At 39.8% G+C, this 14,727-nt stretch overlaps 1 protein-coding gene across 11 annotated transcripts in view; it reads right to left on the bottom strand.

Moving 5' to 3' along the window:
* The window catches only part of ATM (ATM serine/threonine kinase), a 133,157-nt gene that overhangs the window by 63,021 nt on the left and 55,409 nt on the right, over positions 1–14,727 (bottom strand). For 9 of the 11 annotated variants that reach the window (XM_040482894.1, XM_040482893.1, XM_040482892.1 and 6 more), the window contains exons 28-35: positions 14,376–14,545; positions 12,612–12,858; positions 9,584–9,699; positions 8,125–8,251; positions 7,217–7,416; positions 3,699–3,873; positions 2,763–2,927; positions 1,796–1,928 (exon numbers count right to left, since the gene is read on the bottom strand). In XM_040482894.1, coding sequence (XP_040338828.1) covers positions 1,796–1,928; positions 2,763–2,927; positions 3,699–3,873; positions 7,217–7,416; positions 8,125–8,251; positions 9,584–9,699; positions 12,612–12,858; positions 14,376–14,545 — 1,333 coding nt within the window. Of the gene's footprint in view, positions 1–1,795; positions 1,929–2,762; positions 2,928–3,698; positions 3,874–7,216; positions 7,417–8,124; positions 8,252–9,583; positions 9,700–12,611; positions 12,859–14,142; positions 14,287–14,326; positions 14,546–14,727 lie in introns of those variants that run through there. The other 2 variants (XR_005792845.1, XM_040482896.1) reach the window with 2 other exon arrangements.

The raw sequence follows: 14,727 nt of genomic DNA, 5'->3' as shown, positions 1-14,727 counted from the left end.
AATCACAGTAAGAAATACAAAAATCATTCAACATCAATCTGAAAGAGACCTTGGGAGCATGTCTTGTTCTTCAACATCTAGCATTTAGTCTAGAACAGCAATATCCAATAGAACTTTCTGCAATGACAGAAATGTTCCATAATCTGTACTGTCCAACAATAGCCACTAGCTCACTTACTCCTGAGAACGTGACATGAGCTAGTATGATATAAGAAACTAAATTTTAAATTTTATTAAACTTTAATTCACTGAAATTTAAGTAGCTATGAACAGCTACTGGACAAGAGAAGTCTAGACCAATGAATGACCCAAACACACGAAAACAAAAGATACAGTTTCTCATCTTTACACAAACACACATCTCAGAACAAATGCACTACGAGCTCTGAGCTCAGGTGGTCAAAATCAAAATTAGTTTGTTTTTTTTTTTAATTTTTTTAACGTTTATTGATTGATTGATTTTTAAATTTTTTTAACGTTTATTTATTTTTGAGACAGAGAGAGACAGAGCATGAACAGGGTAGGGGCAGAGAGAGAGGGAGACACAGAATCTGAAGCAGGCTCCAGGCTCTGAGCTGGCAGCACGGAGCCCGACATGGGGCTCGAACTCACGGACCGTGAGATCATGACCTGAGCTGAAGTCGGACGCTTAACCGACCAAGCCACCCAGGCGCCCCTAACGTTTATTTATTTTTGAGACAGAGAGAGACACAGCATGAACGGGGGGAGGGGCAGAGAGAGAGGGAGACACAGAATCGGAAGCAGGCTCCAGGCTCTGAGCCATCAGCCCAGAGCCCGATGCGGGGCTCGAACTCACGGACCGTGAGATTGTGACCTGAGTCGAAGTTGGACACTTAACCGACTGAGCCACCCAGGCGCCCTCAAAATTAGTTTTTAAAGTTACTGGGAGGGGCGCCTGGGTGGCGCAGTCGGTTAAGCGTCCGACTTCAACCAGGTCATGATCTCGCGGTCCGTGAGTTCGAGCCCCGCGTCGGGCTCTGGGCTGATGGCTCAGAACCTAGAGCCTGTTTCCGATTCTGTGTCTCTCTCTCTCTCTGCCCCTCCCCCGTTCATGCTCTGTCTCTCTCTGTCCCAAAAAATCAATAAACGTTGAAAAAAAAATTAAAAAAAAAAAGTTACTGGGAAAAAAAATCACAATGGAAATATGAAATTAATGGGTACAAGATGAAAATCAAAATGTAAGTAGAGAAAATTTCCAAGTACAATATTAAAGTAACCTAAACTGAAATCAAAATAACATAAAAATGAATGTTTTCTTAAATGAGAAAAAGGTAGAAACACATATACAAATATGTGTGTATACAGAAAACACACACATATGCACACAATTACATGCACACACATGGCTAAGAGGCTGTAAGTGGGATACATTTCTTCTATGAACACGAGTTGGAGCAAGAGGCAGAGACACACTGCCTGTATGCCTGGCTTTAAGGAACTCAAATTTCTGTCTCAGGCAGCAGGAAGTGATTAAAACTTTTCAAGCAATAGAATAATGCAATCATGTTTGGGTTCAGAGAAATCACCCTGGCTGAGGTGCAGGGGATGGATGAAATGAGGGTAATTCAAGGGGAGGAGGCCATGTAATGACCTCTTTCCCAGTTAGAGGAGAAATGATAGAGGTTTGAACTAAAGGATCAGAATCTAAACTAAGTCCGTGGCAATTAATCAAAGAGTAAGAGTTTAAAAAACTCAAAAAAAAAAAAAAAAAAAGTTTACAAAGCTCTTTCCAAAAGAAATAGGTACAAATAACCCGGGTCATTGACATCAGTACCCTGAGATGCTCTCATGAGATCCATCATCTGATCTTTATGTTGTGCCAGCTGTCTGCGAAGATCCTTCAACCCTTCGAGCCTTGTCAAAGGAAGTGCATCATAAACACTCACGGAGAGAAAATGATTTATTTCCTGAAAGAGAGCATTAGTTAAAAACATAACCGGTTTTTTGGGTTTGTATGAAGTCTGCGAAATAAAACTCAAAAGAAAAAAATTACTAAGAGCCTTTCGCAGACACTGACTCACAGCTTTATTATTACCAAACACGGTAGAAATAAATGACTTCTTCCATTTCAGTCCTACAATGTGGTTTGGTTTTTTTGTTTTGTTTTGTTTTGTTGGCCAATGTTTTAATCTTGACTCTCTCACAAGAACATCTTTAAGACTTTAAGATTGTAATTAGCATACTCCAAGGGAAAAGTTTAAATTTCTACTTATTTAGTACTGTAATTCTCGTTTTATATCTTAGTACATTTAGCTATATTATCACATTGATATGTAGTCAAATATAGGGTATGGTTTTAAAATTGGAATAAAATTTACGCTAAAAAATACACTTGAAGATAATTTTCAAGTTTATAAAGATTAAAGATTAAAACTTGAAAAACTCTTTAAAAATTCAAATATCATCTCTACTTCAAACATCAAATTGTCCCTCAAAAGATCACACAGTAATTTTGAGGAATTAATGAATCTGATGCATATGAAAATCAAGCATATTTTATACCACATTTCTTCAATACTTAATTTCAGACCATAACAAAAAAAACCTTAATATTTACAATTTTGCTGCAATACAAGAGGATATATTAAGACTCACTTTTTTGTTGAGAAGCTAAATCTCAGGTTATTTTTTATTACAGTTTTTTAAAAACTCAGTTGTTTTCTTTCAGAGAATTAGAAGTGTTCAAAAAGTACTGCTCTTTATCCTAATACAAAATAGTAAGATGATGGAATAATTATTACCTCCAAAAGTGAAAAGGGTCCTTTACTGTATTTAATTTTCTGCTGAGTAAGACGCAAATCCTTAAAGACATCATGGTCAGGAAAAGGATCTAAAAGTTTAATTGTCATATAGAGGTTTTCATTATCCTTGTTATCTATCACTAAGTATTTCAACAAGTCCAATACCTAAACATAATTTAAAAAAGAAAAAATCAAAAGGAAAAAAATGGTTTAATTATATTTTAAAGTAGAACAACCAAACCTACTATAATAAGTGATAAAAACTCTACTGGCCTAGTTCAGATAAAATGTTCTAATTACTTCTATAGTACCAGCTATTACTGTTTTCAAATGAGTCAACAAGTACGTAAGTTGCTGCTACAGCACGGGCACTGGGGTAGAGAAATGCCAATATTACCGGAACATTTTATTTAAGCAGTATCTCACACACCACGAACAGTGGTATGAACTGCTGTCCCTCGCTTTCATTACCTCTACACTTCAAACCAAGGAAGAGACAGACACTGCTAGGTAATCTGTTAGATCCAAGTTACTGGGGGCGCCTGGGGTGGCTCGATCCGTTAAGCACCCAACTCTTGGTTTCAGCTCAGGTCATGATCTTGAGGTTTTGTGGGTTCAAGCTCCACACTGGTCTCTATGCTGGAGCCGGCTTGGGATTCTCTCTCTCACCTCCCTCTCCCTGCCCCTCCCCAACTCGCACTGTCTCTGTTTCTTTCAAATACAAAAAATTTTAAAAATTAAAAAAAATTATTAGGTGCTCCGTAATTAAATGATTACAAGGCTTAATTAACTGAAAATGTTTTTCCAACCATTTTTCAAAGAATATTTTCACTGAAATGACTCACTGAACCAAGTAAACATAAAACGTTCAGCTCCTTTCAATAACGCTTTATCAGTGTACGTCAAATATCTTTGTGAAGATGATTTGGGCATCACCTGTTCCTGAACCTCCATCTGATCATCCACAAGGGGTATGAGTGTACCGACAATGACGTGAAGGTGATTTTCTAAAGCATCCTTGCAGTAAGTGACTGCTGTGTGGCAAACCCGGCTTAACAGGTCACAACACAGGGAGAAGCTTCGTAACGACACGTCCATGAAACGAGAAGGCCTGTGACACAGGCAAAAAACAGTAAGTTCTAGGAAACTGCTTCCATATGAGCTCATTAAAAAGTCATTTTTATTCAGCAGCTCTAATTCTGAAGTGACCCCAACACAAAAGTCACTTTTGTATCTAATTCCTTAATGGTTTAAAAACCAAAAAGAGAAGTGACAACAGCAAAATGAGAGAGTAGACAGCTCCAATCCCCCCTCCTGACAGAAACACTGAAAGACAGGACGAGCAGGCAGAACTTTGTCAGAACTCTGTCAAACAGGCAAAGGTGTACAGAAGTGGAGCAAATGCTAAAAAACAAACAAACAACAAACAAACAAAAACGGCAACTTAAAAACAGTTGGAGGGGCGCCTGGTGGCTCAGTCGGTTAAGCATGTGACTTCGGTTCAGGTCATGATCTCACAGTTCATGGGTTCGAGCCCCGCACTGGGATCTGTACGGACAGCACGGGGCCTGCTTGGGATTCTCTCTCCCTCTTTCTCTGCCTCCCCCCATTGGCGCGCTCTCTCTCTCTCTAAATAAACAAGCGTTTAAAAAAAAAAAAAGACTTAAAGCTTCATGGCGTTCTACCAGCCTCTGCCTCGCTACTCCCGCCCCAGCTTGGCGGGTGTGATGAAAAAACTATAGTCCCCATTCCCAGCATGGGATCCTGGCCCTTTGCTCTGGCTGGAGCAGAGCAGAGCGTATTTGTTAATGACTATGTGTATCTGTCCTAAGCCTGTCTGGGAGCTACCTGAAGGGCGGGTGCTTCACTCTGGTTTGTCTTACTTGAATCTCCCCAGGCTGTAAAAGCCATGAGCAGTGCTCAAAAGCACCATAAATAACAATGGCCAACTACCCACAGCTGTGAGGGACAACAGGTTATTGTTCAGACATGGAACAGACTGCCTAAAGCCTAGGATGAAAAGCTGGGAAGAACGTTTCTTCCTGAAATTAGAGAGTTCAAAATCTCTCATATATCTGGGACACTGAGAAAGCCACACATATGCCCAAGGTAAGAAGCTTATTCAAAAAACACCCAGGAAGACCGTACTCGTTCATGCTGGGCTAGTCCCTAGGCTCGGTGAGAACCTGCCTGTGAAGGCAAGTCCTCACAAAGAGCCAACCTGCAGAAGTTGGGAAAGATTCTCATTCTCTCTCTCTCTCTCATATTCAATCACTTGCTCTTGGCATTCAAGGAAATCTGTGTAAAAACACTACCTGAACACAAGGAACACTCTTCAGTAGCCACATACGGTGAGGAACACACCCTTGGCAAAAAGAGTTTGCACACTCACGAAACATATGGACCACTACAACCTTCGACAATTAGGGGAAAAAAAAGTCAAATCCTAGGGAAGGGGAGAGTGTGATTTCCCCATTTACCACAATTTAATAGTAAAATAGCCAGTTTTCAGAACAAAACAGAGAGCCCAGAAATCCACACTTATATAGTCACTTAATCCATAGCAAAGGAGGCAAGAATCTACAACAGGGAAAAGACAGTCATTTCAGCAAACGGTGCTGGGAAAACTGAACGGCTATGTGCCAAAGAATGAAACTAAACCACTTTCTTATAATTGCACACAAAAATAAACTCAAAATGCATTACACCTAAATGGGAAACCTGAAACCACAGAACTCCTACAAGAAATCACAGACAGTAACTTCTTTGATATCAGCCAGAGAAACATTTTTCTAGGTATGTCTCCTCAGGCAAGGTAAACAAAAGAAAAAATCTCATCAAAATAAAAAGCTTTTGCACAGCAAAGGAAATTATCAACAAAACAACAAGGTAAGATATAAGGTATCTCCAAATGCTATATCTGATGAGGGTTAATATCCAAAATACATAAAGAATTCACACAAAAATTAAAAAAATAATCAGAGTAAGGTGCCTGGGTGGGTCGGGGGGCTGAGCATCTGACTCTTGATTTCAGCTCAGGTCTTGATCCCAGGGTTGTGGGGCTGAGCCCCCCATGCTGAGCACGGAGCCTGCTTCAGATTCTCTCTCCCTCTCCCTCCCACTTGTGCTCTCTCAAAAAAACAAAACAAAAACAACAGCAAAAAACCCAGGTAGTACTGACACAAGGGCAAACCAAGGACATAGAATTGAGAATTGAGAAATAAATCCACACATCAAGGGCCAAATGATTTCTGATGAGGATGTCAAGTCCATCCAAAGTGGTGCCCACTTTCCCTATACATGGTCCTACGTGATTTCTTCCATCTGGCTTTTCCTGAGCTATGCCCTTCTATAACAAAGCGGTATTTTAGTCAGTAAACAGCTATCCTGAGTTCTGACAGCGGCTCTAAAAATGACTCAGAACTGTAGGAAGAGGGTCATTGGAACCTGCAGTGTAGAGCTGGCTGGTCAGCACAGGTGCTAATCCTGGCTAGTGACTGCCACTGGAAAGGAAGGAGGGGCAGGCAGTCTTGCAGGACTGAGACCTCAATCTGTGGAATCTGACACTAACCAACTACATCTGAGTTGAACTGTAGGACACCAAGCAGGTGTTTGGAGAATTGTGTTTGTGTGTGTGTGTGTGTGTGTGTGTGTGTGTGTGTGTGTGTGTGTGTCTGGAGAGTGGGTGTTACATACACATACAGACACACACACACACACACACACACACACACACACACACAGGAACTGGTGACCAGAACCACTATAGTGACATAGATATTTCAGGCCATCTAAAATTCGTTTATTTTAAAATGATGAATTGGGGCATCTGGGTGGCTCAGTCAGTTAAGCATCGGATTCCAGCTCTGATCACAATCTCACAGTTTGTGGGTTCGAGCCCTGCGTTGGGCTCTGTGCTGACAGCTCAGAGCCTGGAGCCTGCTTCGGATTCTGTGACTCCCTCTCTCTGCCCCTCCCCGGCTCACACTCTGCTTCTCTCTCTCAAAAAAAAAAAAAAAAAAAAAAAAAAATTGGGGGGGGCGCCTGGGTGGCGCAGTCGGTTAAGCATTCGACTTCAGCCAGGTCACGATCTCGCGGTCCGTGAGTTCGAGCCCCGCGTCAGGCTCTGGGCTGATGGCTCAGAGCCTGGAGCCTGTTTCCGATTCTGTGTCTCCCTCTCTCTCTGCCCCTCCCCTGTTCATGCTCTGTCTCTCTCTGTCCCAAAAAATAAATAAACGTTGAAAAAAAAAAATTTTTTTTTAAATGTTGAAGACCCTTAATACTAATATTTTTTGAGATGAAGAAATAGTAATGCAATTTTTAAAAAATATTAAGTAGATATATATTAAAAAGCAAAATAAAACAATACCGTGGCTTCTACATCTTAAAACTATGTAAATCTTCAACTAACAGGGTAGAAAACACTTACATATTGCTCTAAATATATTTCTTACCTTTTGTTGATATAATGAATCAATGTGTAAATAACGTCTCGAAGAACAAAGGCCCACGCTCCTCCTAAGGTACTTTTTATGTCTTTCAGTAATAAACTAACAAATAGGTGATATATTTTCAGAATTCTGTGCTTTTTATAAACATTATTTGTCTCAGCGGCTTGTTCACATATGGCTAGAAGAATTTTCTGATAGGAATCCTAGAAAATAAAAAGACATTTCATAAAAACTTATGTAATCATTTATACTCAGCTATAACAAATGTATTTTATATTCAAAATAACAAATTACAGAATTTTGTGTTGGTTTGATATCAAAGGCAAATATTACATTAAGAAAATTAATATCATGGGGCGCCTGGGTGGCTCAGTCGGTTAAGCGGCCGACTTCAGCTCAGGTCACGATCTCGCGGTCGCGAGTTCGAGCCCCACGTCGGGCTCTGGGCTGATGGCTCAGAGCCTGGAGCCTGCTTCCGATTCTGTGTCTCCCTCTCTCTTTGCCCCTCCCCTGTTCATGCTGTGTCTCTCTCTGTCTCAAAAATAAATAAACGTTAAAAAAAAAATTAAAAAAAAAGTTAAAAAAGTAAAAAAAAGAAAATTAATATCATAAACTTAAAAAACTATTGTCAATTTATCCAGCTTTCAGACAGCAAAAAATAATTTAAAAAAATATCTACACTCTGAGGTAACATATGACTAACTATCATGAAATTCAGGCTTCATCAATGAATACTGACAGGTAAGATACCAAGATATAAACTTGTTGAGGAGTGTTTTACTTTTTAATTAATTCAGATGAATTTTCCATTTGTTCATCTTTTTTTCTCTTTAAGATGCACTTACACAGATTTTTGAGCTGAAAAAGAAGGAATTCTCTCTTAAGTTATTTTAATAGGAATGTGTACTCACAGGGCTTTTGGAAAGAATTTCTAAGATGCTTTTAAGCTTGGTTTTATGGCAATTACTGATATAGGCAAACGTTGCTTTGATCACGTGTGATGGGAAATGAGGTGGGTTAGGAGCAGGGTCCAAATCCCTAAGATTCAGAGGAAAACACGCAGTCATCATTTTCAGAACAAAATTAAGACAATAATAATCCCACATTCTACAACTACTCTTCCATTGAAAAACTTGGCTTTTAAATAAAATCACAAATGACTTATGACGGTCTACATGTTAGCGGTCAGCATATTTAATACCTGTGCCCTCCATGACTGAATCAATTTTAAATGGAGCGCCTGGGTGGCTCAGTCGGTTAAGCGGCCGACTTCAGCCCAGGTCACGATCTCGCGGTCCGTGAGTTCGAGCCCCGCGTCGGGCTCTGGGCTGACGGCTCAGAGCCTGGAGCCTGCTTCCGATTCTGTGTCTCCCTCTCTCTCTGCCCCTCCCCCGTTCATGCTCTGTCTCTCTCTCTGTCTCAAAAATAAATAAACGTTGGGGCGCCCGGGTGGCTCAGTCGGTTAAGCGTCCCACTTCGGCTCAGGTCACGATCTCGCGGTATGGGAGTTCGAGCCCCGCATTGGGTTCTGTACTGACTGCTCAGAGCCTGGAGCCTGTTTCAGGTTCTGTGTCTCCCTCTCTGTCTGACCCTCCCCCGTTCATGCTCTGTCTCTCTCTGTCTCGAAAATAAATAAATGTTAAAAAAAATAATAAAATAAAAATAAATAAATAAATAAATGTTAAAAAAAATTTAAATGATTTGCTCACGAAATCTTTTATGAAGTTAATGGCAATCCCACAAATGAGCCTTGGTATCACTTCACATTTGAATTAAAGTTCTAAGCTAGTACTGTAAAAGCACTAATACTGGGAAATCAAACACTATTTACGTCAAATGAAATTATACAGTAAAAGTACTCGGGTGGATATTATTACTTTTTTGCACAGCTGGCATGGTAGGGAACACAAAAAAATGTAAAGGGTGCTTTCAAGAAGCTTACAATCAAGCTGGGAAAGTTAACATTCATATACAGCCACGTGCGTCTCACATCCAAGTTAAGCTGTCATAGGTAAGATTCTGAGAGCTAAGGAGCATTAAGAAAAGGTGATCTAGAAATGCAAGCCACAGATAAGAAAACCATGGATGTGTCCATGAAATTTCAAAAAAAGGATGGAAAGATTGAGAAGGAAAAGGTCAACGGATTTGCAAACCAGGTGATCCACCTGAAAGAGCGAGCAATCATGGTGGGAAGACTCCAGTAGAGGCAAGGAGGTGGTACTTCAAGTCAAAGGCAGTTACTTTTAAAGAAACAATTTAAAAGTATAGCTGTGCCTAAAAACTGAAAAGACATTTGAAGGTGTCAAGCAATAAGCTTCCCAAGGAAATTCTGAGATTGCAGCTAAGCCATTAAGTTTAAAATACCCATACCCTGAAAAGTCACCGAGGTCAGTGCTTTGGCTGCCACCAGAAGTTGCTGGTTCGTGTAACGTCATCAGTAACTCCACAACAATCTCTGGTAAATTACTGAGGAATAAGTGATCAATCTGTAAGGATACAAAATTAAAATAATGTTTAAGTTCTTATGTCTGTGAGCGTTAACACGGCTCAAGGGGCTAATGTTACGGCATCATTTCCAAAATTAGTCAGTGACCGTAAAAGGAAATAGATGACGAAAGACCTAAGATCTGCCAAGACATACAGCTGACTCCACTTTTTTCTGCTATGCAACCGACCTGTAGCCTGGGGGAGAGTAAGGAAATCTAACCAAACAAGACTCCCTTAATCTGACTCTAGTTTCATTTTAAAGAATCATTTTAACTAAGGCTTCAGCTGTAGCACTGAACTCCTCAACCTAGTAATTTTCCTGCCAACCAAACTCCCCACTGATCTACACGGCTTCTCAATCTGCATTTTACTCTTGACTCACTTGGGAGATCTCTCTCGCTTAACAATACTTGTAAGAATTTCCAGTGACTGGCAAAAAGCATTTCTCTGTTCCTTGCAGAACTTTCCGCCAGATTTCTACTTGGCTGATGTGCCAAATTCTGAGCCTAGCTGGCCCCCACATCCCCTGTCATCATCAGTCAACTAAAATCCTCCCAGACAGGAGCAGGTTCTCCATCGATCCACCTCCTATTACGGCGGCCTCCCAGAGAGAGGCACACATTCTCTAATTATACAGAATGGGCCTGCTGCGTTACGTATACCCCAGCCAAGTGAAGGACGGTCATGAAGTTGTGAAGGAGGACTCATTAGCTCTCCAAGTTAGGAATTACAAGGGCACCAAACTTAAAGGCAAATAAACGGCTGATTTACTTGGTGTGCAAGGAGGTTTGAAAACACACTTCCTCTTAACAGAAGCATTTTAAAATGTGACAAAAAGGAAGCCAAACGTAAAGGTGCTAGCCTTTCCCTCAGGCTTACACATCTGTCATTCAGGTCACCACTTCGAAGGTTTCAACCCTCTTAAAACACCAGCTCATTTCAAAGTATATCTGGGACAAGGAAGGACAAATTGGCCCCATCTGATTAATAACAAAGGAAAAACTCATGAATTCCCTTACACAAAAAATGACCAGCGGCTTCACTAGTTTCCTATTATTCTGTAATAAGCCCGATCTGTACTGTTTAGCTGAGGGACATACAAACTGTTCAGATGTCTAGGTACAAGTAAACAATGTTGCAACTGTTAATATTTTTGGCTTTCCACAAGTGACAGTTTTAAGAGGCTTAGAGACTAATAATAATAATAGCTGCACCAACCCTTACTCACTGAAAAAAGAATCAGCAAGATGGATTCAGAGAAAGTGTGTATTAGAGAATCAAAGAAAAACTTAACTTGTGACAACTTAATGCTAACTGCGATTGAAACTAATAAAAATTTATGTCTTTAACCAAGAAGATAAGAAATTATCATTTAAGTTTGCCTCTCTTCATTCTCAAGACTGATGTTTCAATCAGGCCTCAGTGTAATTACGTTCTCCTCCTAGACTTACTCTGACTCTGAAAATTGCTATCTTGTGGTTTGAATAATTTTAAAAAGTAGTAAGATTAGGTCTGCTTAGAAGTCTAAGCAGGAAGATGGGCTGGGAGGGGATAAAAGCAGCATCTTTCATAAATTCCATAACCTCTGGAGCTGTAACATCCAGTTCCAAGTAACTTTTGAGAAGGGAGCTCCTCGTTTGCCTCCAGAATGACTGAGAAGCAGCTCTGACTGGCAGTGCTCCCTCTAAGCAGCTGGGAAATTCGTTCCGTTTGCTGGCTCCACACAGGTCAGGGGCAAACAAAAAGTCTTTTGAAGTTTATCTAACTAATTTTAACATTAGCCAACTTTGCTTAGTCATCCCTTACTAACAAAACAAAACAAAAAAGTTGAGAGTTACCAATCCTCTTTGACCTTAAACAAAGTTTATATATGTGTTTTTAATGTAATCTCCCTCAAATTATTTTGGATGTGTGTAAGTTATCTTAAAAACAGAACCTGTTAGATCCTTTTTTACTTGACTCCATCTTTTCTCAAATTATGAGTATTCACTACATACTAAGTAGCAGGGGTACAAAGCAGAAAAAAAAAACCAGCTGAAAATCTGTCCGAGTACTCACAGCAGAGAAGATAAACCATATTCTTAAGTAACTTCTATTACACGTTAAAAGGTGGTAAGTGTCATGGAAAAAAGAAAGAGCAGAGCATGGGAGTCTGGGATCATACTTCTCCCTGAACCGTAAAGAGCTCAATGGGACTGAAGAGAACGTGAGGAACACTTTGTATACACTGCCCAGTAGTGCATGGATTGAACACCCAGATTGCATTCACGTATTACTGCCAATAAAAATAAATTTTAAAAATGAAAAAGCAATAAATTTCAAAGTTTTTAAAAATTTTTCTGATTAAAAACATTTCATTTATAAAAGCCACTCAAAAGAAGAGACCACTGTAATAACAACAACAATAAAAAAATTCACGGATTGCCAACACCAGACAGTGATGACTACATATTAAATTTTACTACATAAATGATGACTGGTATTAAAACTTTAAAGTCACATGTCAGGGGGCACCTGGGTAGCTCAGTTAGGTGTCCGACTTCGGCTCAGGTCACAACCTCACAGTTTGTGGGTTCAAGCCCCAAGTCAGGCTCTGTGCTGACAGCTTGGAGCCTGGAGCCTGCTTCGGATTCTGTGTCTCCCTCCCTCTCTCTGCCCCTCCCCCACTCGCAGAGTGCTCTGTCTCTGTCTCTCAAAAATGCATAAATATTAAAAAGAAAATCTTTAAGTTACATCTTAATTACAATTAATTAACAACGTAATTACTTAAGTTAACAACTTAATTACAATTAGGGGCTCAAGAGGGGTGTCTGGCTGGCTCAGTTGGTAGAGCATGAGACCCCTGATCTCAGGATTGTGAGTTCGAGTCCCACATTTGGCCTAGAGCTAGTAGGTAAAAGTGAAGTCATACCTGTTTTCCTAGTAAGTTTTCATCTTTGAGTGTGTCGTAGACTTTGGTAGCAGTCTCTCTCTGCTGTACTGTCTCACTTTCTCCTGTACCCTCATAGGCAAAGTAAGGAAGAATATTTACAAGAATCTTTGGAAAACAGTGTGTTAGAAGAGTTTTCCAATCCTCTTGAATCTGATTGGCAATGGACTTCACCTCATCAAAACGACTTCTAATCACCAGATGTGGAATCAAAACCTTATAACAAGATCTAAAAATGTAAAAATTTCAAGTACATGTTATATATAACTTCTCAAAGTCAAATTTTACAATACAGCCCTTAAAATAATGGAACAGGCATTAGAACATCACTTTGTCTAGATCACTAAACATTCTTACTCTAATTTTATAAATGCAGAGATGAAGTTAAATAAATTTTAAATAATCACATAAGAAAACAGAAATCTTAGAATACACCAACATAATTCTATGATCAAAAAAAGTGGGAAATGAATTTCTCTCTTCTACGTAATCAATTTATGCAAAATTATTTCATTTATGTAAAATGAAATGTGAAAGAAATGTATGAATTCAAACTATTTTTCTAAAGTTTACTTGTTTATTTTGAGAGAGAGAGAGCACACGCACAAGCAGGGGAGGGGTCAGAGAGAGAGGAGGAGAGAGAGAATCTGGAGCAGGCTTCACACTGTCAGCACAAAGCCTGACGTGGGACTAGATTTCACAAATGGTGAGATCATGACCTGAGCTGAAATCAAGAGCTGGACGCTTAACCAACTGAGCCACCCAGGTGCCCGGTGAATTCAAGCTATGAATGTAAATACTGTTATCGCCAAAATGAAACAACAAGGATCACTGAATAATGCACTGCTTTCCCATCATCCTGAGACCAAAACCTCATTCTCTAGATGATTCTTCAGTTGTTCCAAATCTATTTTCAAAATTTTCTTCTCAAGAGTTAGGATTTAGCAAAATAAGTATTTTTACATTACACTTTAAATCTAATAAAAATAATGACAAAGTGGTCCATAGCCAAGGAACAGAAAGGAAGAACAACGCAGAAATAACAGCCACTAGTAATTTCTCTTTGGTTTGTCACAGGGAAGAATACCAAACATTAAAGCTAAAAGAGGGGCGCCTGGATGGCTTAGTTGGTTAAGCATCCAACTTCAGCACAAGTCATGATCTCAAGGTCCGTGAGTTCGAACCCCATGTCGGGCTCTGTGCTGACAGCTCAGAGCCTGGAGCCTGCTTTGGATTGTGTCTCCTTCTATCTCTGCTCCTCCCTCACTCGTGCTCTGTCTCTCTCTGTCTCTCAAATACAAATAAATGTAAAAATAAAAAAAATTCAAAAAAAAAATTTAAAGCTGAAAGAGTACTTAAAGACTGATGTTACTCCCTTACTGTACAGATTGAAAAACCAAGGCCGAGCGGGTATTTTCATGGCTTGCCTAAAGTTACACAGCTAGTTACTGGCACAGCTAGGACCAGACCTTAAATCCAGTGATTCCCTTCAGTACACTCTAATTAAAACAAGCAGCCCTGTCTCTCCTACTATACAGCCCCCAAGCTCCGGATGTGTGTGTGTGTGTGTGTGTGTGTGTGTGCGCGCACGTACCTGTGTATGTGCATGTGTGTATGCGCGTGTGTCAGGTGGGGGTGGGGGGCTCCCAAACATTACCCTCTAATTTTAGTATACGTGCTGCCGAAGCGAGCACTACCCTCTAATTTTAAAATGAACATATTTATTTCACATGTGTGTACACCTACCTATAGAAATCCTCAACGTTTGTGTAGTTTAATAAAATAAAAGGAAAAGAACATAAGCTGTGTTCAGTATCTTGAAGATTCAGCCATTCCAAAACCAGATAATCCAAATGAGACGCCATGAAGTCTTCTAAATGTCTGTACCCAAAAGTTTCAGAAACTTTCTCTAAAACCTGCACAAATCAGAAAGAAGTCAATGCTTTAAGAAACCAATGAAATAATATATCTAGATCTAAATCCTTCATTATTTATTTACAGCATAACTTTGACACGTTCATTCAACTATTCTATACCTTGGCTTCCTCATCTATGAGATGGAGATAATAAAAGTACTTATACTTCAGAGACACTAAAC

Source organism: Herpailurus yagouaroundi, unplaced genomic scaffold (genome assembly GCF_014898765.1).
Source record: "Herpailurus yagouaroundi ecotype Mexico unplaced genomic scaffold, PumYag 161, whole genome shotgun sequence".
NCBI lineage: Eukaryota > Metazoa > Chordata > Mammalia > Carnivora > Felidae > Herpailurus > Herpailurus yagouaroundi.
Note: the sequence above shows the minus strand (reverse complement) of the source record. Positions and strands in the feature narration are given on the sequence as shown.